Source organism: Miniopterus natalensis, chromosome 10 (assembly GCF_054644295.1).
Source record: "Miniopterus natalensis isolate mMinNat1 chromosome 10, mMinNat1.hap1, whole genome shotgun sequence".
NCBI lineage: Eukaryota > Metazoa > Chordata > Mammalia > Chiroptera > Miniopteridae > Miniopterus > Miniopterus natalensis.
Window position 1 is genome coordinate 27538804 of NC_142090.1, and position 23852 is coordinate 27562655.

The 23852-nt window shown below is 39.6% G+C and overlaps 1 protein-coding gene across 1 annotated transcript in view; it reads right to left on the reverse strand.

Moving 5' to 3' along the window:
• Positions 1-637: 637 nt before the first annotated feature.
• Positions 638-23852, reverse strand: part of CAV1 (caveolin 1) — a 31501-nt gene continuing 8286 nt past the window's right edge. Inside the window, exon 3 of the mRNA XM_016201633.2 lies at positions 638-1507. Within this exon, the coding sequence (XP_016057119.1) occupies positions 1166-1507 (342 nt within the window). The 3' untranslated portion in view covers positions 638-1165. The remainder of the gene's footprint in view (positions 1508-23852) is intronic.

Consider the following 23852-nt stretch of genomic DNA (forward strand, 5'->3'; position numbering starts at 1 on the left):
CATGTGTCACAGCATAACAGATGGTTGCAAGTGCTTTATTCTGAAGGGGTCACATTTGCAACAACTCTGACAGTCTCACACAACGGCCTCCATTTTATAAGCCTCTCCCCAGAGGCCCACTGATCAGCTGAAAAGGGAACTCAGTGTTCAGCCACTAAAACACCCTGGTGATGGATTAGTTTGGAGTCAGAAAAGGTGATTATTCTTGAAAATAAACGAAGCTGAATAGACATGCTGACCTCATTCAGCTGATGAGGGGCAGGATAAGCTGGCTTCCACTCCTGCCAGTCCAGATAGGACTCAGGCCCATTTGTCCACCTTAATTCATTTCGTGGGGCTGATGTGGACCATACTTGACATGGATAAAGATGTTGTGTGATCAAGTGCAGACATGAGCTTCATCCAACTCTGTTCTCAGAGTCAGAAACAAGTGTGGAGAAGTAAGTAATGGATTTTCTAATTTTGGTCTCCACGGAGGTTGCTGACCTAATGAAAATTGACCAGCTGGAGTCCATTTGAGAAGGAAAATATGATGATCAGGAAGGCACTTAAGCCTCATTATCTATGTAACAAATATTCAGGCACAGAAAGTATCACAGGTTAAAATTTCAAGAAGGGTAAGGCATTAAATTGTGTGAATGCAGAGTATGCTTTCTACTTTGATAAAGGTCACTAGATTCCACTGGATCGTTAAAATGAATGGGAGCAACCCACTAACACTTCAGATGGTGAGGGAAGAATTTGTTTAAAACCAGCCACATACCTGTACAATCAATGGCCATACCCTGGCATTCTTCCCTTACCATAAAATTATCAACATTTTAAAATAGGCAGTTGAGGTTGCAGGCACTTCATATTTCTCTCAAAATATCTTTCAAGAATAGGTTAATAACACAGCCAATAAAACAATGACCCACATGCAAGTAAAAATGTAAGGGAAACATTTTAAATGGGTTTAAAAAATTCAGACCACCCAAAAAATAGATGAAATAGCTTAGAAGAGACAAATAATAGTTATGAAAACTAAGAGAGTGATTTCTTTGTTATGAACCAAGAAAATTCACTCATATATTGTTGCTGTACTAGCAACTTAAAACTTGATATTGGCATCAAGGAAATTAAAAGGAAAAAAAGAATCAGGTATACTTCTATCCTTGAAATGTCATTATATTTCTTTCTGTACGTTTATGCGGACATTGCTGAATATTTTGCCAAAAGCCTCAAATAGTGGGTCAAAGAGGGTGTGGATGCAGATGGAATAGATACGGCTGATGCACTGAATCTCAATCAGGAAACTCTTAATGTATGGTACAACTACCCAGATGTGCACAAAAGAAACAATGGCAAAGTAAATCCCCCAGATAAGCGCCATTGGGATGCCAAAGAGGGCAGACAGCAAGCGGTAAAACCAATACTTGGTCACAGTGAAGGTGGTGAAGCTAGCCTTCCAGATGCCGTCAAAACTGTGTATCCCTTCTGGTTCTGCAATCACATCTTCGAAGTCAATCTAAAAGGAAGAAGGAATAGTATGTGAGCTTGAAATAGTGGAAAAAAGAAAAAAAAACCTACTGAGCATCCATAAATATACATTAGCTTTTATGTACAGTGAGATGCTTGAAGGTACTCAGCAGCAGCAGCATCACTTCAAGCTTGTTGGAAAAACAGATATTTGGGATCTGCCCAGATCTTGTTGCATCTCTGGGGTGGATTCCAGGAGGACTTTTAACATTTTCTTCAGGTATTTCTTTACTATGTGAAAGGTTGAGAACCACTGCTCTAGGGGAAACCAAATGGATATTATAAAATTCCTGCCTTCAAGTAAAACCTAGCAACATGGATAAGTATGCAAGGCACTCAGAAAATTACACTACTTAAGTTAACTTTACTCAGACAACTATGCAAACAATATTAAGGTGTAGTTAGTTAATTGATTGACTTTTTGAACACTCCACTATTAGAATTTCTTCAGTAAATTAGATCATTGTGAGGACTCAAGAAATCTTCATGGGGTGGTGGGTCTTGATCAGGGCTTGGAAAATGGGCTATGATTTGGAGAGGAAGGAAGAAGGGACGTTGGAAATGGTGTGAGCAAGAACCCAGGAACAAGGAAGGATAATACAGTGAGTGTCACAAGCAGATAGACCTGTATGGCCACTGCTGGAAAGGCCAGGCTGTTGAGGCCAGGCTCAATATTTTTTATTTACAGTGGGGGTAGGAAGTCTATTGAAGATGTTGAAGAGAAAGAATGCAGCCTGCAGCCACAATCAATGCAGTCATTTATCAAGATTAAGTTGATAGCAGTGTGGAGGCTGAGGAAAAGGGAAAAGAGACTCAAGGCAGAGAGATTGTTGCTGTATCCCGAGTTTGAGATGGTAGGGCCAAAACTGGAATAGTGGCCATGGAGAAAAGAAAAGAAAAAAAAAAAAGAATGAATTTTAGGAATGCAAAAGGAAGAATCCACAGGACTTGGTTACCTCAAGGTTGGGATAGAGAAAAGCCTAAATGAGCTTTGAGCTTTTAATTTGCCTTCTAGGGAGAACAGAGGTGACATTAACATCAAAAAGAAAGTTAGAAAGGAAGGCAGTTAAAAAAATGTTAAGAGGGAGCTTCATTTTTTAACTATATGTACTTTACTTGACAGATAAGGAAATAATAAAGTTGAAGGACAGATGTAAGTATCAGTGGTCCACATCAAATAAATCATGTAGTAGTCCTTTTTGGTGACCACTAGGTAGTAATCAAATTAGTTTGCAGTCACATAACATTTAAGAGTTACCAAATGCTACTACATGCATTGTTTCCATGTGATCTGGGGTTTCAAACCAATCTGGAAAGGTAAGTTGTCATTTTACAAATGTGGGGCCAGAATGCAAACATGGCCCCTTTCCCAGTAGCTTTCTCTCCCGCAGTACATGTTCACCTACACAATTAATTCTCAGGAGCTTTTATCCCTGTGGAGGAATTTATATAGACAAAAGCTGAAGCACTGGATAAAACAATTACTCCCCAAAGTGGGACAGAGCCAGCTCTACTGCTTGGTGTTCGCAGACATAAAGGAGATCTAATGTAGATCCTCAAACAAGTTGATTACTGCTAGCAGCAATACAGCCACGCTCAGGATTCGGTGATTCCATGGAGCCTCTCAGATCCAAGGAACCACCTTGCTGTCAACACAATAAAACATCTTTTGGAAAAAGTTCATAATGCTTATCAATAGTTACAGTATGTTTTCTATAACATCCTGTTTCTTGATCTCTTGTCCAATGTCCTAATAATGTGATATGTAAAAATGGTATGTCCACAATTGTGTAAATGAACTTATAGACTTATTATCATTCTAATTTTTTTCTTTGCTCATTTAGATCTAGACTCAGAACTAAACACTAACTTGTGTTTTTAAAATGTTGTACAAAATATGTGGTAAGTCAGATCAATCATTTAATGAAGTTTCTGTGCAATTTACTTAATTGCCTACTATGGAGTTTTGTTCTAACACTGCATTTTCCCAAAGCTATTAAAAATAAATGCCTGCAGTTTTCCTTCATTGAACTGCAAGATACAGAAATAATTTTATTTTTAAAATACAACCTTGTTTTGTAAGAGGATTTGGTGAAGTCAAAATTAATACATTAGAGCAAACATTCTTAATTTGCGTCAAAAGATGGTCCATGAATGCTCTGAAATGGGTATATATGTTTTGAGTGTACAATGTACAAAGCACATTTCTTTTGTTTGAAAATAAAGAATCTATTACCAATGGAGTTTTGGAAGGATTTTCCTGAAGCAAAGGGTTCCTATCTCTTTACAGAATAGACTTTAAGCACATTTGCCTTGAGATTCTTTTCCAAGGGAAGAGAAGTCACAAACATTTGTTGACTGGCTGTTATGATCAGACACTCTTCTCATTTAACTCACAGAAACTTGGCAATATATTATTTCTATTTTATAGAATGTGAAGTTCAAAATGTTAAATTGTCCAGGTAAATAAGAAGTGGATTTGAGTTTTGAATCTGGTCTGAAAGATATAGATGCTTTCTTCAATACCATATTGTTTTAAAAAAATATTTTTTTAAAGTTTCTTGAAGGCAAATATCTCACAATTAAAAGGCACATTAAAAAATGTTTGCTGAATTGAACCCTTTTGGTAACTAAGAATTTCCACAGTAGGGTGCTTGAGGACAGCATCACGACATGGTCATATACACCGTTGACTATTAGTGGAGATCTACGAACATATGCCTGTGTATAAGATTTCTTGATAATAACTTTATTTTTCTAAGCATAAATATAAATGCTGTTTTCAATGAAAATAATGGAAATTCTTAAGCTTTTAGTTGCTTAAAAAATTTCAAGATGGCTGCTTTTTCAGTGTTTTCCAGAAACTGCCAGTGAGCATGATTTATTCTCAACTATCCAAGGGAATTTAGAGCAGGTCTCCAGGGGTGGACAGCAACATGACAAAAATAACATGTTATATAAATACATTCAGTTAGTTGTTGCTTTAGTCTTGAAAATATAAGGTGGCTTAAGAGAACAGCCAATTAGATGCAGCTGAGAAAAGAAAGCAAGGCACGTGAAGAAAACAGTGGAGCCAGAAATAAAGTTTAGTTTCTCTCTACTTCCATTTCTGCAACAGGAATAGTAATAGGTTTTTGTGAAGGGTACATGAGATAATTTACGTAAAGTGCTTAGCATGGAGTTAGAGCATTGCTATACAGTAAATGCTCAATATGTAGTAGCATTAAAAAATTCCTTGCTCTGGGTGACTAAGATTGTCTGGGTGACAACTGTAGTAAGAGAAACTACCAGCTGCAAAGTACATAGTAGCTATGAATTCAAACCCCACCAGTGGCTCAAAAGAATTAATTTCCATTTGTAATGATCTTTACCACAGCCTTCTAAAACGAACTCCAATATCCCCATTATACAGATGTGGATGCAGTGGGAGGGTAAGAAATTACTCAAGGTCACCCAAATGCTAAGTAGCAAGGCTGGAACTTGTCCTACTTAAAGTCTGATGTATTACATATTCCCAGGGTGACAAGCCCTTTATGATATTCTTATTCAATTAATTCCTAAAACATTCACATTTTGATTATTAAAGGTATTAGTCTTGTTGACATTTCCATTTTAGGTTAGGACATCTAGTAACTAGGATGCTTTCCATTTTGGGGACTGACTGTATTTTCATGGCCCTGCACAGTATGTTCTCACAATCCTGGGCACCCAGCCAAGGACTTTCACTCTAACTGGCAGATAAGGAAACTGAGGCACAGAACAATTAAAATGGGCCAGACATTCTCAAGGTCCCAAGTGAATCAGTGGAAAAGCTGAGATTAACACTGTAACTTCCTGATTCCCAGGCCTAGGTCCAGCCCTGCTCCATACAACTTCCCTAGGAACTTAATCTCTCTCTCACATCCCTTTTCCACCTATCCCATTCATATCTCTAAGTCTCATGTAAGTCTCTCATTGCCTTCTAAGAGACAATGACTTGAAAGGTATCTTTGTGTGAAGTTAGGAGAAATGTCCTTTTCACAACATGAACATGGACATTTCTGTATATCTATCCAGGGTGAAAAAAACAGGAGGGAATTATAAAATAAAATGCCCTTATTGTATCTTTTGACATATATTGATAATTCACTGAACCCAACAAAGTTCTGCTAGTAATCAGTCATTGCATTTAAACGCAGTTCAAAATTCCATATCAATTTAAGTATAGTGGCTTCAGCAGATTCATAAATATTTCAAGCTGAAGGGATCCTTAAAGAAATGGAGTCTCATTTGAGATAGAAGAATTGATGGCCAAAGCTGTCAGATGACTGAATCAAGGATATCTTCCCATTTAAAGGCAGACATAGGACTGGAATTCAGGCTTAGGAACTGTCTTGGGCAATTCCACCACGGCTTCGGCTACCACCACACATCTTCAATCAGCCTGGCTGCTACATTCCACAGCAAATGCAAACGGCAACTAGACTTGCTTGCATCTGAACTTCAACACCATCTTGCTCTCAAAGGGTCCTGCAGGTCTGTTGTTCAATGGATGATAGTGTCTCTCTCTGACAATCCCCAATGTGCTCATGGCTCCCGTGCATCATTGGTTTAATTATTCCTCATCAAAGCTATCACTCTGGAGTTCTATTTGTTCAGGGACTCACTTCTCTTATGCCTTACAGGAGGCAGGTCTTTGCTGGACCAGAACTTTACCTGCTCACTTAGATTTGAACCAAAACAGGAATTAGAGATTTGCTTTTTTAAAGAAAATACCTCCAAATAAACAAACAAAAGCACAAGAAGTGTGTGTGTCATTTAGTTTCTTAGAATGGGATCCCTCAGATGAGGTTGAGCTACTGCTCCAAGAACTGATTTTCTGTTCTGTAGTCTATGGAACAAGTTGTCCTTCTGGCAAGAATCATTATGTAGATTTCAAGACCAAAGACATAAATGTGCTTTAGTGATATGTCTGTGTCTTAATAGATGCTTTATAAGGAGTCAACAGTTTATATTACTACATTTTTATAAATGACATTAAATACCTCTGTGCAACATTGACTTATGATGTTATAATTTCAGAAACATAAGCTAACAGAAATCTAGCAGCAGACGTCAGGAAAAGCAATCTGTCTTGTTGTGTTTTGATAATACTGAGCTAATACAGTAAATCTCAGAAGATTTCATCTTATATGTATCTGATGACAATATTTTTTTAAAAAATTTTTATATGTACACAAGGTTTTAAAAACATGGATCATTTTTGTCTAAAAAACCTGGACACTTTATTTCTGAATAAGGAATTTTCAAGAAGGAAACTTTAAGTACATCTAGGATTTCATAAGCAATGATGCTTTCATATTCTGTTTCTATGGAAAGATACCTTTTTAGACTCTTAGTGAAAACTGTGATTGCATTGGATATATAGAACACATAAATAACAACACACAAGATGTTCACTGAAGACTTGTGTGTTGCCTGCCCAACATCCACAGTTCTATTTCTCTGCCCAGAATCTTCATTATCCAGTTAATAGCAATAATTCTCTGGTTTCACAAATAGTTGGTTTAGATCACCATAGTAATGTTAGTCTCCTTGATGAGTGATTGGTTCACGGTAGGCATGTGACCTAGTTCTAGCCGAGACCTGAGTGGATATCTGTTGGATGAGACTTCAAAGAAAGCTTTATCTTCCTTATGAAAAGAGACAGAAACATATACTGTGGCCCTTTGCTCCTTTAATCCTGCTTAGAATATGATATAGAGCCTTAATGTACAGAAGTCATCTTGTGACCTGAAGGTGACAAGTATGATTAAAAGGCCAAGAGAATAAAAGGTGCTACTTTTGTTGTTATTAAGCTGTAAAAACAATGCCAGTAGCTGTTCATCTCTAGACTTTTCCTTATGTGACATATACACACTTAGTTTTAAGCCACAGCTATTCATATTTTTAGTTACTTATAGCAGAAAGCATTCCTAAGTGATACAGTAACACTCTTTTCTGTCGGTTGGCATAGAAAGTGTACATCTCATTTAGAAACCTGAGTACAATGTCTAACCTCAATGTATCTTTTCAACACTACTAGACCAGTGATTTTCAACCTTTTTCATCTCATGGCACACATAAACTAATTACTAAAATTCTGTGGCACACCAAAAAGTACATTTTTTGCCAATCTAACAAAAAAATAGGTATAATTTTGATTCATTCACACCATACAGCTATTGTTGTATTGTCTGTTGTAATTTTTTTATTTGACAATCTAAGGGAAAAGAGGTCAGTGCCCCTGACTAAATAACCTGGTTTTGCAAGTTTTAAAGATTCTTGTGGCACGCCTGTTGAAAACCAGTGTACTAGACTTCATTCCAGAATATGCTGCCTAACCTGTATGAGAAAAATGTTTCTTTTACATTAACATTTAGTTTTAGCAAGAAATAAATAGGATGACAAATTCCCTATGAAAGAAACAAATGCATGTATTCTGTGTTAGCATCTAAAATGGCTCCCAATGATTTCCCCCTCCTCTACTTCTGGGTATTCATGACCTGTATAATGCCCTTCATTTGAGTGTGGGCTCGACTTAGACATTTCTTTTTAAATATAATATGACAAAAATGATGGGATGTCACTTCCAAAATCAGGTTATAAAAGGCTAAGCATCCATCGTGCTTCCTTCCTCGCTCTCTAGCGTGCTTGCTCTGCTGGCAGCCAGCTGCCAGGTTGTGAGCTGTCCTGTGGAGAGACCTGTGTGGAAGGAGCTGAGGGAGGGCTCTGGCCAACCACCCCTGGGAAACTGAGACCCTCAGTCCAACAGCCTGGATGGACCTGACCCCTGCTACTGGTCATGGGAGTAAACTCATAAGTGGATCCTCTCTCTCTTAAGGGGCCCTTGAGCTGTCTCCAGCCCTGGCACCTGGATTGCAGCCTGTGAGAGGCCCTGAGCCAGACCACTCAGTCAAGTCACACTTGGATTCTTGACACACTGTAAGATGATAAAGGTTTGTTTTTATAAGCCATTAAATTTTAGGGTAATTTGTTATGCAGCTATAGAAAACTAATACAATCTAATTACAAAGCAACCACTTTTATTTTTACCATCATTCCTTATTTTCTATTTTATTGCTCTTTTCTACTAGTTAATTCAATTTTCATGCTTATAGAAAAATGTATATAATAAATGTATGTAAATACCCAGGAATTTGGTTCTGGAGCAAAGTCCAGAAATATATGAGCAGGAAATACAGCATTTTCAGCTTTTTACAATTCATGTCAAACAGAATATTAGAAAAATGTTAGGCCATTGGTAATACAATTAGTTCATACACCTGAAGCGGCTTGGTTTTATACTGAGGTATACACCAAAGACTAAGAGCCAGCTCCATCTAGAAAACCCATCACTGAATATGGACTTCTGATTATAATGCACTAGCACAGGGGTCCTAGATTCCCAGAGGCTCTCAGCAGGGACAGTGCGGCAAAGGATCAGCTGTGGGGTGAGTGTGGGGTGCTTAAAAATGCAGGTGCTTAGGCCCCATTTCAGACTCAGATCAGATTACCCAGGGTAGGGCCCAGGGAATCTGTATTTTTAACAAAATGTTTCCTTTCCTTCATGCAAAAGTTGAAAAGTGTGCTATGCTCCTTTCCATTTAGTGACAGCTCCGTTTTTGTCTATGCTGCGCTTCCCCCTCTATGCCTTGAAGCCCTGGTTTGCTTCCCACTTCTTTCTGGGAGCCCCTTGTGTGGGGCATCTGGAAGTTGGTGAATAATGAATGGAAATTCTCTTTGAAAAGCTTTCCCTAATTTAAGCCTATAAATATGTATTATTGGACAAGGATGAATGACTATTATTTATTATGAAAAACATACAAGTTGGCAGTAGAAACCTTGATTCATTTTCATGATTCTAAACCCAGGATAAACAAATGCAGGTTTTAAAAAATCAAATATGCACTTCTAGAATCCTAAGGTATATACCAAACCCAGTCATACATAAAGAGGGATTAGACATTTCAAACTTCCTTCACTGTTCTCACGCATATTTCCAACACGTTGAGCAGCCTTTGAAGTCAGTGGAATCAATGTTGTGCGTGAGTGTGTGGGTGTGGAGAAGGTTGAGGACTAGCACAGTTGAATGTTTCCAGAACACAGGAACTTTGCTTTAATGCCAGTGTGTTTTGTCGGGGGCAAGGGCAAATACTCATGTGTTTACTGGGCCAAACTGGCTCCGCTGGGGGAAAGGGATGCAGTATTCCTACAGCCTTGACTGAAAGCAGGTGGCCTGGATTATGTTGTTAATGCCTGCAATTACCAGGATTCCCAGGACACACACACACACACACACACACACACACACACAGCCTTAGAAAACATGCAAACCTGGATGGGAACACTGACATGTTCTTGGGCTGCCTTGGGGTGGCAGGTACGAGGCAATTTACTTTGCACAAATCGCAGGATTATCTCTTGAGGAGGAAGGGATAAGTTGCATTACTAATCAGGGTTTCAAACTGGAGAGGGTAGAATGTGGGTACTTACCCACCTCTGTGAGCAAGAGAAGAGGGTTGGGTGCAGGATGAGTGATGCAGAGGGATCTGCCGTCCCTGGCCTGGGCCTCCAGCTGGAATCTTTGAGTATCTCCCTTTGGACTAACCTCCCTCTTATTGCTTTCCAGACATTACAGAGGCTTTAGAATAATGATATTTCACATTTATAGTGCCCACTTATCTGCTTCTCTTCACAAACTTGAGAAGTTCTATGTTATCTTCATAATAAGACTGAAAAATAGTCTTTTATTTTCCCATTAAGGAAAGATTCATTTAACTAACAAATGGGTGGACCAATCCAGAACTTAGGGCAGGTCTGTACACTTGTACCCATCTTGGTATCATCTGTGATACCTATTAATGCTATGCACATATTAATTATCAAATAAATATTTCCTCAATATGTATAACATTTTAAAGGATTATGTGTCCACTGTAAAGACGTAGGCATACATAACACTACACTAATCAACATAGTATCTCCTATGAATCTTTTGCCTGGTATCACAAGTATACTTTAATTAATTTTTGGTATCCCATTTTATTCAAAATGATCTTATTTGCCATAGCTCCATAAAACCACAACCATTCTGACCAAAATTAAGTGGAGAGTTGGTTATCACTTAGATGACTTGGGCAACATGGAAAGCCCCACAAAAGAGGGGGAAATTCAAATCAGAAGTCTTCACCTTTAAGGAAAAATTATTTTAGAAAATATTGATTAAAGCATGTTTTTGCTTGCTTGGGTTTTGTCCCAATGATCTGGAAATAACTACAGTTGTGTAGACCTGGCCCCAAAGTATGGGGCACACTGGAGTGTGATGAGAAAGGGCTTCCAAGAGGGAGCTGGGATGGAGGCAGAGGAGCAGCTGGGCTCATGCCTGTAGGGGATCGGCAGAGCACCCCAACAGGGAAGGGAGAAGGTGAGGAGAGTAAATTTGTTCTTTGTTGCCTCGAGTATCCACTTTTCTCATGTTTGTGTGTGTGTGTGTGTGTGTGTGTGTGTGCGTGTGCGTGTGTGTGTGTGTGTGTGTCCTCAGTTCAGAAAAGGAGGTGTACTAATAATTTGTACTTCGAATGAATTTGGGTGGCTATTTTATTTTCTGGCAGGGGTGCAGGTGGATATGCAGAGCAAGGCCAATTGTCTTTTCTTTATGTGTCATTAATGAATTTCAGGCATCTATGGAGTAGACTCTTACAGAAGATTTAGACTAGCAGCAATTTATATCATAGGCCATATAATATAAATTACATCTCGTATGTGAAGACCTGGAAGGCAGGTGTTATTTTCTCCATTTTACAGACTAAGAGACTGAGGCTCAGGGAGGTTGTAATCAGTGACTGGACCAAACCAGGACTTAGGTCTCTGAGTTCCTCATTTAGTTCTCCCGCCATCACACCACCCTTTTTCACCCCACACCCATTCTGTTTATGCAACCCTGCTCATTCAGACAGTCACATAGGGATTTCTGAATCCACATGCTCTCCTTGCCTGCACCCAAGCTTCCCATCCAAACTAATAGAAAATGCCTTCCCTGTCTCAGCAAATAACTGTTTCCACCAAGAAACGGTGTGTGATCCAAGCAAGAGGATGCAGCTAGCCTTCTTCTGCTGTTAAACCTCCACGTTCAATGTTATTCTCACTCCCAGCAGCTGAGCTCCTGTCTGGCCAGGGCCTCTGGTTCCTTTCACTGACCGGTCCCCATTGCCTTCCCACCTCTCCCTGATGTTTCCTGGTTTATCATAATATTGTACCTTTTCCTTATTCCATTCCTTTAGGGCCAGTGTTTCTGAAACATTAATATACTCAATTTTTCTGGAGATGTTTGTTAAAATGAAGATTCCTGGGATTCTGTATTGTGTTCTAAGGGTAGGACCCAGCTATCTGTACCTCCTACCCCCATTTTGACTCAGGTGGTCTGGGAAGGACACTTTGAGAAACAGAAAGTTGCCTTGGGCTTCATTCTTTGCTAGATGAGAGGACCTGATGGGTACAATAGTAGGTTAGTTATTGTGTTGCTTCCTATTTTGAAAAGCAATATGATGACCTGCTTGAGAGCATGAGGGCTGGGTTTGAATCCCAGCTCTGCTGTGATCTCACATATGCTACTAAACCTCCCTGTGCCTTAGTTTCTCATCTGTAAAATGCAAATATAACAGTACCTACTTCATAGGATTGTTCTGTATATTAAATAAGTTATGAAAAATGTTTAGGGCAGTGCCTGGGGCAATGGTCAGTGCTACATCTGGAGCTTTTGGCCCAGGGGCCTGGAACCAGAAGTGGGAAAACGTCAGAGATTTCAGGAACAGTGTTGGGAGGATGGAGGAGATGTTTTGGAAAAGGAGAACCTCTTGGCATCCCTGAAATTGTTTCATTGAGGTGGCTGCTTATTTTTCATTCTCCCTTTAAGTGAGCAAGAAGGATTAGCTCATCTCTAGCAAACGTGACAGCTTCCAGAGTTTATTATAAACAGGAGGCACAAAGAGACCAAATATGCCTTGGGGAGAAGATGCCAACACCACGTGGATGGAACTCTATTTGCTTTGGATTAATTTCTTTTGCTTTATTTTTACTTTCCTTTTGTTTGAAGGTAACTATTAGGTTTCTCCATCTCTTGTTCTCAGAAAGGAGTATGCCTTCCCCTAGGGTTTGTACTATACCTAAAAATTTTAAGCTAAATTTTTCTATTTCGAAACAAAAATATACATTCTTAGTTTAAATTCTGTTATGCATTGAATTGTGTCCCCTTCAAAAAGATATGTTGCAGGCCTAATCCTCAGCATCCCAGAATGTGACAGGGTCTTGCAATGTAATTAGGATGAGACCATGCTGGTGTAGGGTGGGCCACTCATCCAAAAGGGCTGGCATCTTCATAAGAAGATGGCAATGTGAAGACAAAAAAGGGAGAAGGCCATGTAATTGAAGTTATACTGCTGCAAGCCAAGGAATGTCAAAGATTGCCAGCAAACTACCAGGAACTAGGAAAAGACAAGGAAAGGATTCTCCTGCAGGTTTCAGAGGGAGCATGGCACTGCTGACACATTGATTTTGGTCTTTTAGCTTCCAGAACAGTGAGGCTATACATTTCTGTTGCTTTAAGCCACCCAGTATGTGTTCCTTTTTAAGGAAATCCTAGGAAATGAATACATATGCATCCCCCTGAAATAGCTAAAACTATCCTCAATGACACAACAGTACAAGGGATCCTACTGCTCGCGTAGGCTGCCCACCTTTTCTTATGGAGATCCAATGCGGGAACCTAAAGCCACATTCGGTGCATTTGAGATCACTTCAGGAGCCTGGAACCATCTCTCCTGCCCACAAAGTCTTGCATTTTTATTATCACAAAAAGCACCAAGTTTTTTTAATCACAAAAAGTGGATGGCGCCCTGGCTGGTGTGGCTCAGTTGGTTGGGAGTTGTCCTATGCACAGAGAGGTTGCTGGTTGGATTCCTGGTCAAGGCACATGCCCGGGTTGCAAGCTGGATCCTCAGTAGGGGTGTGCAGAAGGCAGCTGATCAATATTAGGCTCTCACATCAATGATTCTCTCTCCTCCCTTCCTCTCTCTCTAAAAACCAATAAGATATTCTTTAAAAAAAAGTGGATGGCTCATTCAAAGCAGGCTGCATATCTTTTTAATCATCAAGCTTCTGCTATCAATTTGGTGGCACTTGTTTGATGTTGAGTGTCACCAAACAATTGACATGGAACTGTGAACAGTGCAAAATTGGCTACACAAGGACTAATGGTAGGAACATTGAACTTGAACTGGGAGGAGGGATACTTTGGGGGCACTTATGTTGCCATCCTTGAGGAGAAATAACTACAGGCCTTCAAAGTCTAAGAATTTTCTTCCCAAATAGAAAAGTCCTGCCTCTTTCCCCCCACCCATTTAAAGTGCTTTTTAATATATTCCCAGAGTTGTGCAGCGATTACCACAATCTAATTTTAGAATATTTCAACACCCTCAGAAGAAACTCTATACACATTATCAGTCACTCCCAGTCAGTCCCCCTCTCCCTGTAGCCCGAGGCAGCCCTAATGTTTAATGCATGGAAATCTTATTTTATCCAAACATGCAATTGTAAGGATTCATCTGGAGGCCTCACTAGCTCACAAAATTCTGTGTTTACACTTGGGAGCTTGTTAGTCTTTAAACTTCTGGGTGTGTCTTGGGATAAATATGAATAATTACCAAACTAAAGAAAATAAAAGCCCTTTCCATTCTATCAAAGACATAAGAAATTAGATGTCTTCAGCATTTTCAGGCTACCAATTGGCCTGCATAGACATTTGTTTGAACCAGAGCTCTTTAAACACTATTAACTTCTTTTTAGTTTCTACAGTTCCCTTCCTGATGGCAGAGGTGGTTTCCTACTATTCAGTTAAGTCAAAGTAGGGTTACTAGTAGCTTTTGTCTTACTGCACTAGTGGAATATTTTTCCCTTCAGTGCTTTGAGTCTGTTTGTTAACTAAATAGAAAATGAATGAAATAAATCTCTGTAGGTTTGAACATTGCTTTGCAAGTGTTCAAAGGATCTACAGGGTCTTGTAAGGTCTAAGCAAAGATAATCAGAGCCTATTATATGGCTCTTTAGACATAGCCCACAACCTCTACCAAAAGGTTTCTTTATCTGAGCACTATTGGCACTTTGTCATTAGGTGACAGTGGGGGTGCTGTCCTGTGTACTGTAGAATTCCTGTTCTCTACTCACTAGAAGCCAGTAGAACCTCCTAAATTTTCTCCAGATGTTGCTAAATGTTCCCTAGGCTACATAATGGGGGATAATTATCCCAGGTTGAAAAACCCTGCTCTAGAAAATCAGAATATGATATGAGATAGGACCTGAGGATTAGAAATATTTATAGCCTAGAATGCTCTCTTGTTTATTGCAGAAATTTTAGTACTTGGCCTTGTAACTTCACTCATTCATTCAGTATTTATGAAGCACCTACTTTTGGAGGATAGAATAATGAAATGAGTAAACAAAACTAGGACAGGGCTAATGAACTGGCTACATGTCACTGAAAAGGGGACAATGAAAATAAAATAGAGACAGCCTCTGGCTGCTGAAGTTCACTCAAGAATCACTACCATGGAGGGGAGGTATCCTTCCCTAGTACACTCCCTTACTTTTAAGGTAATAGAGGAAGTCACTTTCTTGTACCTTCCCAAATCACTGACCTCTTAAATTTAGACTGGAATCTTGAGTAATTTCTCCCAGGACAATGGCCCACGAACTTTCTTACTTCAGGGCTTTCCCATTTGCTGTTGATTTTCCTAGGATCACTTCTTCCATCATGTTTTACTTGTCTAAACTCTGAGTTTTTTGTAATGTCTTAACCTAAATGTCCTTTTCTCAAAGACTTCTTTCTGGTTCTCACCTGTTTTTCTTACCTGGACTTTTTTTTCATCCAGCCTGTATTTAATGTTGTGATTGTGTGTGTGTGTGTATGTATGTGTGTAATTTTATTTGTTTGTTTTTGTTACTAGACTGTAAGCTCCTTGGAATCTAATAGGTACTAAGTTAATATTTGTTGAATAAATGAATGACTTAGTGAACATTACCATTTGCTAAGCTATATTTCTTTTTCCCATATACTCAAGCACCAACCTGATAAAATCTCCTTTAGAAAAGAAAGTTTTGAATGTGTTATTTTCTAGCTTAAGAGTTAGTAATTGCATACATTGATTGCATTCATTTACTTTAACCCAGTCATAGTAATTTTGGTAAAAGTGGACAAAAGGTTACTAACGAAATGAAAGGTAAATTCAGTTGTTGCTTATTGTGAAATTTGGATTCAAACCTATAGATTTGGGCATAGCTTTGCTCAGGGAGCTGATGAGTTCCCTAAGAATGTTCAGGTCTGGAATTCAAACAACTTTATGTTTACCTTCAGAATCATATAGCTAGGGTGCTAAGTGATGGGATTGAAATCATACAGGGTCCTCAATGTTAAACTTCATATAAGTCAGAGAAAAACAAACTCTTTATAGCTGGGTAATGGGAAAATCTGTCTCAAAATAACAGTGTTTCTGACCTGTAGTCATCTGATCCTATTGCTCACAGGTGGCCTGTTAAAGGAACTTCAGCCCTGGCCAGTGTGGCTCAGTTGGTTGGAGCGTCTTCCTGTACACTGACGGGTTTAGGGTTTGACTCCCGTTCAGGGCACACACCTAGGTTTTGGGTTTGATCCCCTATAGAGGTAGGCATGGGAGACAACCAATTGGTGTTTCCCTCTCACATAGATGTTTCTCCCTCTCTCTCCTCTCTCTCTCCCTCCCTCCCCTTCTTTCTAAAAATCAACAGTCCTCAGGTGAGGACTAAAAAAATAAAAAGGAGCTTCAGAAATGTGGCCATGTGAACCAGGCGAATGTGACAACCGTCGGCATTCAGAAAGCCAGTATTTTCTGTCCAGCTAGAACTGTTTAAGACCATTGCTTTAACTAAAGTTGCAAGCAATTATGCACTTCTCTGTTAAATGAACTAAGAGGAATTGGCTGGTTACAAAAAAAAAAGTACTGAAAGCTCGTAACCAACTTCTGGTACTGATTTTCTGATCCATCTTGGAACACAAACAGCCAGTTTGGAGGCGAGGGCAATAACAGGGAGGACGGCAGAGTTCTGAGCCCAGATGTGAAGAGGAAGAGGACTCCCCCTCTTGATCTTCAGCCAAATGTTCATTTGTGGTATATTTGCAGCCAGCATTCCATCCTTTGATAGCTCAGTATTTCAAAGATGACTTAAATAAGCCCAACAGCCTGAATATTAAGATTGAGAATGACAATTGGCAAAGTCTAAAAAGCAGGTTTTTTACAGGCTTCCATTCTTTTATGAATATTGGTCAATTAGAATGAAAGATTTTAGAAAGGAAAGTGACAGAGATCTTCAGGTTCAACTTCTTGATTGCTCTCGATGAAGAAACTGCTGTCTAGATGCTACAGTGACTTTTCCAAGCCCAAAGTAACCTTCAGTATCAGTGTCTTGGAAACTTCTTCCTCTGAAGCTTAGTTTCTCCATCTGCTCTGGTGAGTGACTGGCATTAGCAAAGCACTTGTCAGTGACTTGGGGTCTCTTCTCTGTGCCAGGCACTGGAGAAGTGAAGGACACTTGCTTGTGTCCAGGTCCAGTGAAACCGTGTAACCACTGGCAACACAGGAATGTTGCTGGACCATTAGGAAAAAACAGTGCATGTTGTCTTCTCTATTCTTAGTATGCCTGAGCCATGAATCAAGGTAGGAAAAGGGGCGTGGAGACGACATTCTGACACTCTAACAATCCGATCTTCCTCTTAGGGAATAGAAGAACGAGAAAAGAAAGAGGAAAAACAAGTAGATTGCACAAGGAGCATGAGGCTTACCTCACATGCAGAGTCTGCCTTATGGTGTTGCTACAGCAGAGTTCCCGAAAGTAGTCTTGGTAATGGGAATTTGAATGACAAATATCATATTCCAATAAAAATGCTTAGTCCCCAAAATGAGAAGTAATAATTTCCTCACTGTGGCCGTTACGTTCCTGAAAGTTTTATGATGACACATAGTTTTATTATTCTGAGAGTCAAACCAGGCTCAATTCTGGCTGTACATTAGCATCATCTGTGGAGCTTTCAGAAAAAGGAAGAAAGAAAAAAAAGAATACATAGGCCTGGGCTCCACCATAGATCAATACGATCAGAATTTCTAGGGATGGGGTGTATACAACACTATTTATAGACATTCCCCAGATGACTTGCCACCAGAGTAAAGAACCACTAGTCTAAAGTCACAAAACAGCCACCCTTTCCAGAAACTGCACTCTCTCATGAATTTAGTAACAACAGGGGTTTATACAGGCTGAAAAACTGTGTGAATGTGCAATGTGTAGGAGGGAGTGGAGGCAAGCTTGCCATAAAGATGATGTTTCATACTGACCTTTTGGTACATACAATGCATGCATTTTGCAGTGTTCTACTTTCAAATGTTTACCACTTGCATTCTCAATCACAGTTGAGTTGCCACATAAATTCCTCTTTGCCCCAAACAAACCAGGTATCTTGAGGGAAAAGAGGGGAGTGTTCATACATATGCATATGCTTAATTATGAGGCTGTGTCAATGTTGTTATACACCGACAGATATGAGAAGTTACACAGACAAGTAAGGGATTTTAACACACAACTGTTACAAAACCACCTCTTGTGACACAGTCCTAGGATTAGCCACTTATGACCTGGAATTTCTTTTACCATGTAACTTAACACACACAAAAAAAGTGTACACCCCTTCTTCTTTTTTCCTTGTCTGAATGGTGATTGTGTCTGAGTGGTATTTTTCTTATAAGTCTCATAATAACCTCGCAATAACCATAAGCAGTTGTCATTCCATGTTCCCTTCCGACTCTTCTAACAAATCATTCAGACAAAACAGTCCTGCCCCAGGCATAGCAAGGGGTTTCTCTATCCCTTATCTCCTTTCTTTTGCTCTTTCTAGCACATCTGCCTCCCTCATAAGATCAAAACAGGAATCTACTTTTAATGTCTGACCAATAGCAAATAAAGCAGAGAATCTTATATATGACATTTGTTTTGATCACAACTGTCCTTTTGATTCCATTCATTACACTTCCTTTAAAATATCATTAAATTATTGCTATGTTTAATGGTCAGGAACAATCAATAGACTTAGTTTGGGTTTCCCTGTTGCCCAAGGGGTATGAAGCGTGGTGGATTCATTTAAGGATGAATTTACAATAGTGATTTCACCCTGGAGACCTTGGTGTCTTGGAGGCTGTAGAATTATTACAATCATGCTTACCAAGCATCTTGGTTTCCCACATCACAAGCTCCCACAGAAATGATAACCCTCTCCTGGTATTTTCTTATTTTTCATGTATTTACCTATTTGTTTCCTCCTTAGTATTTCTATGTTTTATTTCTGCTCACAAAACATTATTTTACTTTGTACTGGTCTTTATCTTATTTTTATGGGCTATTTGCAATTTGTCAAAATCACTTTGATGTTGTTTTTGTCACAGATACTAACAAGGTCATTGTAATTGGTGTCATTTGTAAGTTGAGAGTCCTTAACTTTTCATTCTAGTCATTGATAAAATATTACATGTGCAAAAACTGTGGTCCTGGCTGTATATTAGATGCAGTCACACCCGAGATTCACATTGCACATCATTGCCCTCTTTTGATGGCTGCTTCTGAGTCCTACCTATTCTTAATTGAATCCTGATCCTGATTTCCTGTACTTAGCTTGTTGATGGATAACTATTTGGCATCAAATTGACAAGTTTAATTTTATACAGTAAATCCACCCCCTATCATAGGAGATGAGAAAAGAAACACATTTGGAAAAGGAGCTAATGGTCCCTTCACTTGGCACAGATATCAATAACGAAGTGAATAATGTCTGACCCCTTTTGGAGGCATTTAAGTATTTTCTTTCTTTCTTTTTTTTTTTGTAGAAGAGATCTGAAATCTATGAGAGACCACTTCTGAGGTACAAAGAAACTTCTATGTTGTTGGAAAAGTGGATTAATGGTCACTGCCTCCCAGCTAGTAAAATCTCAGAGCTCCGTGCAATTAACATCTAGAAGCAGTAAAGCCAGAAAGAAGGAAGAGCCTCAGGTACTCACAGCTGTTGTCTCCCTCAGGCATAGAAGATTTTAGAGTTTTTCTTCAGGGATGTCTCTTGACTTAGATGTTCCTCTAATGTTTGCCATTGTCTGGGAGCACATGGGGGGTTCAACAGGGAGTCTTTTATGTCTCTCTTGGCAGGGGAGTTCTCATGTGGCCTGAGAAGCAACTCTCAGCCTTCACACCTCTGGCACCAGGGGGCAATAAGAAGCAGCCAGATAGCATCTCTTGGCATCCTGGGAATTTGCCTGCCTGGCTCCAAGATGCTTAGGAAATTAGCATTGTCCTCCAGGCCCTGGGATGTCACCGAACACACATATTTGTGTCCTCCTCAAAATGGAGATTAAAACAAAAATCTTAATAAATATATACACATATTAGAACACATTTTCTCGTTTCATTAGTAAATAGAATGAATGCTTTTGGATTCCTTTATTAATTATTTGGATATACTTTTTCTTATAAGATTTTAAATGTGGCTTATAAAGAGAAAAGGGATAAAGGAAGACACTCAATAATGAATCCTACTGTCTTTGCTTACAGGTGACCTTCAGTTTCTTAAAGAGGAATTTCAGATTACTTTCAGCAGATTCAACTTGGTGTCCATTTTCTAACGAGACGCAGTGTGGCGCCCGGCGGTGGGCACTGGGAAGCTTTGAGGGACTCAGGGATGAAATAGGAAGAGAAGTGGGGAGAGAGGCATGGGGAAGAGAAGTCGAATACTTAGAAGGTTTTGAATAAATAGAAATAAAAACAATATGTGGTGGAAGCCAAGAGAAGAGATGACCAGTTTTGATGAGGGGCTGCCAGGGAAGGCTTAGGGAGGCCCAGATATCTGAGGTGAGCCTTGGCAGGTGGCTATGGTTCTGTCAGGTAGGCTCCTGGGCACCAGGACTCAGGACCTACTGCATGCCTGCTGTGGAGTAAGTGCTTCCTAAATATAGGGTATCCCCCCCAAATGTGTACACACACTTTGAATAATTATAAAGACAGTGTTTATTAAAATACATTTCATTTTCAAATTTGAGCTATCAGCTGTTAAAGTGTGCATGCATTTTGGAGGGACACCTGTATTTGTTGTATGGCCTTTCTGGGAAGCACATTATCTGAGAATGACTCTCATTTCTACCTTTATAACTAGAGCAGGCAGGGGGGATTACCCAAAACAGTTTGGTAAACAATTTCTCTCCCTACTAAAAAGCCTGATGCTCAGGAACAAGCAAGGAAGAGAGGTCTGTTGATCTAACCAAAATAACTGGTGATGGAATCCAATGAATGCAATTCCAATTCCTTGACATATATTGGTATGCCCATTTCCAGTTTTATGTTATTACTGCTAATAATGTAGAAAAGGCAAATAGTGAGCTAGGATTGATGGAACATTTTAATTGTTCTGAGAGATTAACAGTACCTTGTAAAATGCACTATTAAGTCTGTCCTTTACTTCTGGCATTTGTTTTTGAGAACGAATATGTTATAACTAGGGAGGAAGTTCCAGAGAAACTACTTTTAGAATTAAATATGCATTTCTCCCACTAGCATAAAACTAAGGTTTTCCTCAATTGTTTCCTGTTTTTTACAACATATTGGGGTAATGGCACAGATGCCTGTAGAAATCTAACAGGCAAACAGTACCTTAAATGAAGCTGTTCTTGCTGAGTACCCATCAGGACCTGCTTCATTCTCTGACACCTACCCACATTCACACAGGATCAGCTGCACCCCAGGTGCTGTGGTGACCTAGGCAATCAGGGTGCTTTAAAAGATTCAGGTGATTCAGCCCCTGCTGGGTGGCTCAGTTGGTTGGAGCAACACCCCATATACCAAAAAGGTTGTGGGTTTGATTCCCAGTCAGGGCACATACCTAGGTTGCAGGTTCGATCCCGGATGCAGCATGTATGGGAGGTAACCGATCAATGTTTCTCTCTTACATCAATGTTTCTCTCTCTCAAAATCAATAAAAAAAGCATATTCTCTGTGAGGACTGAAAAATGAAATAAAAGACTCAGGCGATTCAACACAAGTGAGCATTGCAGCTTATCTGGTTCTGAGAGCATGTTCCACTTCTAATCACTATCCACACTCCACTTTGTACCCCACTTTTGGTCTTTGGGACTTGATCTTTCCTGCCTTGTTGGGAATTCACCCAGCATCTACATTTCTTGAGGTCTAGGGTTTTACCTTCATCTTTACATTGGTCCTTTACTCATTCCCCAACCCACCTGCCAGGATCTAGAGTCTGGCCTTAGAACTGCAGGCCTGTCACTCCCAAAACAGATGACTTCTAGAATTCCCCTTCCTAAATGCTTCCCACTCACTGTAAAAAAACCGTGGTGACATCATTATTTGCTTGGATCATAAACAATTATTAAAGAGAGGCACGGTAGCACAGTGCTTAAGAAACTGGGCCCTGGAGGTCTGTCTCACTGTCTGGATTGAAACTCTGAATCAGAGTTTGACTCTACCACCTACCTGTGTAATCCTGAGCAAATAGCTAAGCCTATGTTTCTCTATCTACAAAATGAATATGATTGTGGGTAATAACAATAGCATCCTTTGCAAAGGACCATGGGAGGAGTAAGTAATCTGTTCCTGAGCTCGCCTATAGAAAGTGTTGGAGGGAGCAGTCCCTCTCCTGTTTCATTTCCACTTGCACATTTAGCACCACTTGGTTTTCCCCATTGCATTGAAGTTAGGCTTTTTAACTAGTATAGTCTATAGCTCATCAGGTTACCTCCTGGTCTAAAAAGAACTCTGTGAGTTGCTGTAACCTGCAAGGGGACAGATGCTTTGGTGGGGCACAAAGGCCCTGCTGATCTAGCTCTTGCTTGTGTCTCTTGTCCTGGCCACAATGACCTGTTACTGGTGTCCAGAACATGACAAATGTCCTCAGGTCTCTGGGCCTTTTTGGTCCTGCGGTTCTCTCTGTTGGACCAAAACAGTGACCCCTTTACTGCCTCTAGTGCCTGGTGAACTTGTGTTTGGCTTTGGAGACTGCTGAAAATTCTCTGCTTTGTGCCCAATTTTGGCTGACCCTTCGTTACATGACTTCATTCAGATGTGTTTACATGTGTGCTTCCGGATAAACTCTAAACCTCTTGGGGGCAGGAGTAGTAAGTTAATACTCAGTCAATGCCTGAGCCTGATCATGTCATCACATGGCAGCACTGTGCAAAGTAATGGATGTGGGGATCCTGATGTTTGCATGTGCAATGTCCAGTCCAGCACAAAGCAAGTGGCAGGACAGGGTGAAGAGGCCTTGTGAGTTTTTCTTTATCTTTGCTTCTTTTCCTCCCAATCTCCTACTTTCTCATGACTTGGGTCTAGAAATCAGAATATTTTCCAGTTAATCATTGTAAATAAGAAAATGTAATTGCATTTGATATCTGCAACATACATGAGATGACCCAGTGCAGTCTCTAGATGCATTGAATCTATCAATGTCCATTTGTATTGTAATGTCTTGCTGGGCTCAGGAAAGGTTTATTTATTGCATGCACCTTTTTATTTTTTTATTTTATTTTATGTTATTTTTTTAAATATGGCTTTATCGATTTCAGAGAGAGGAAAGGAGAGGGAGAGAGAGATAGAAACATCAATGATGAAAGAGTCATTGATTGAGCCCACAACCCGGGCATGTGCCCTGACCGGGAATCGAACCCCGATCGCCTGGATCCTAGGTCCATGCTCAACCACTGAGCCATGCCTGACTGTGCTGCATGCACTTTTTAAAACTGTACTGTTAAATTGCTATGAGATTAAGCATATAGATATACAATCAAAATGCATTTAGCCTCCACAAAATTAAAAGTGCCTGGCTCTTAATTCCCTAAACAGCTCACAGTGGCTAAGGGGAAGTCCAGTTGTGTCTTTAGGAATATGAGCTTCCTCTGCTTTGAAATAATGGCCAATAAGAAACATCTTCTCAAGTTTTGATAAAGAAAACAAGATGTATTTTATATCTGAAACATCAACATGTTCCTGTGAGAGGCAGGAAATATGTATTTTGTGCAGGTGTAAATCTGTTCTACCAGTTAATTCCCTTGGTAGTTGCACAGTACATGGGTCATGCAGATTTCCTTTAAGACAAAATTAAAATACACTTCCTCCACCCTAAACAATGGTTCATATGAAAACATGCCATTTTTGTTGTTGTTTCCTGAACTAATTGAAAAATAGTTTAAACT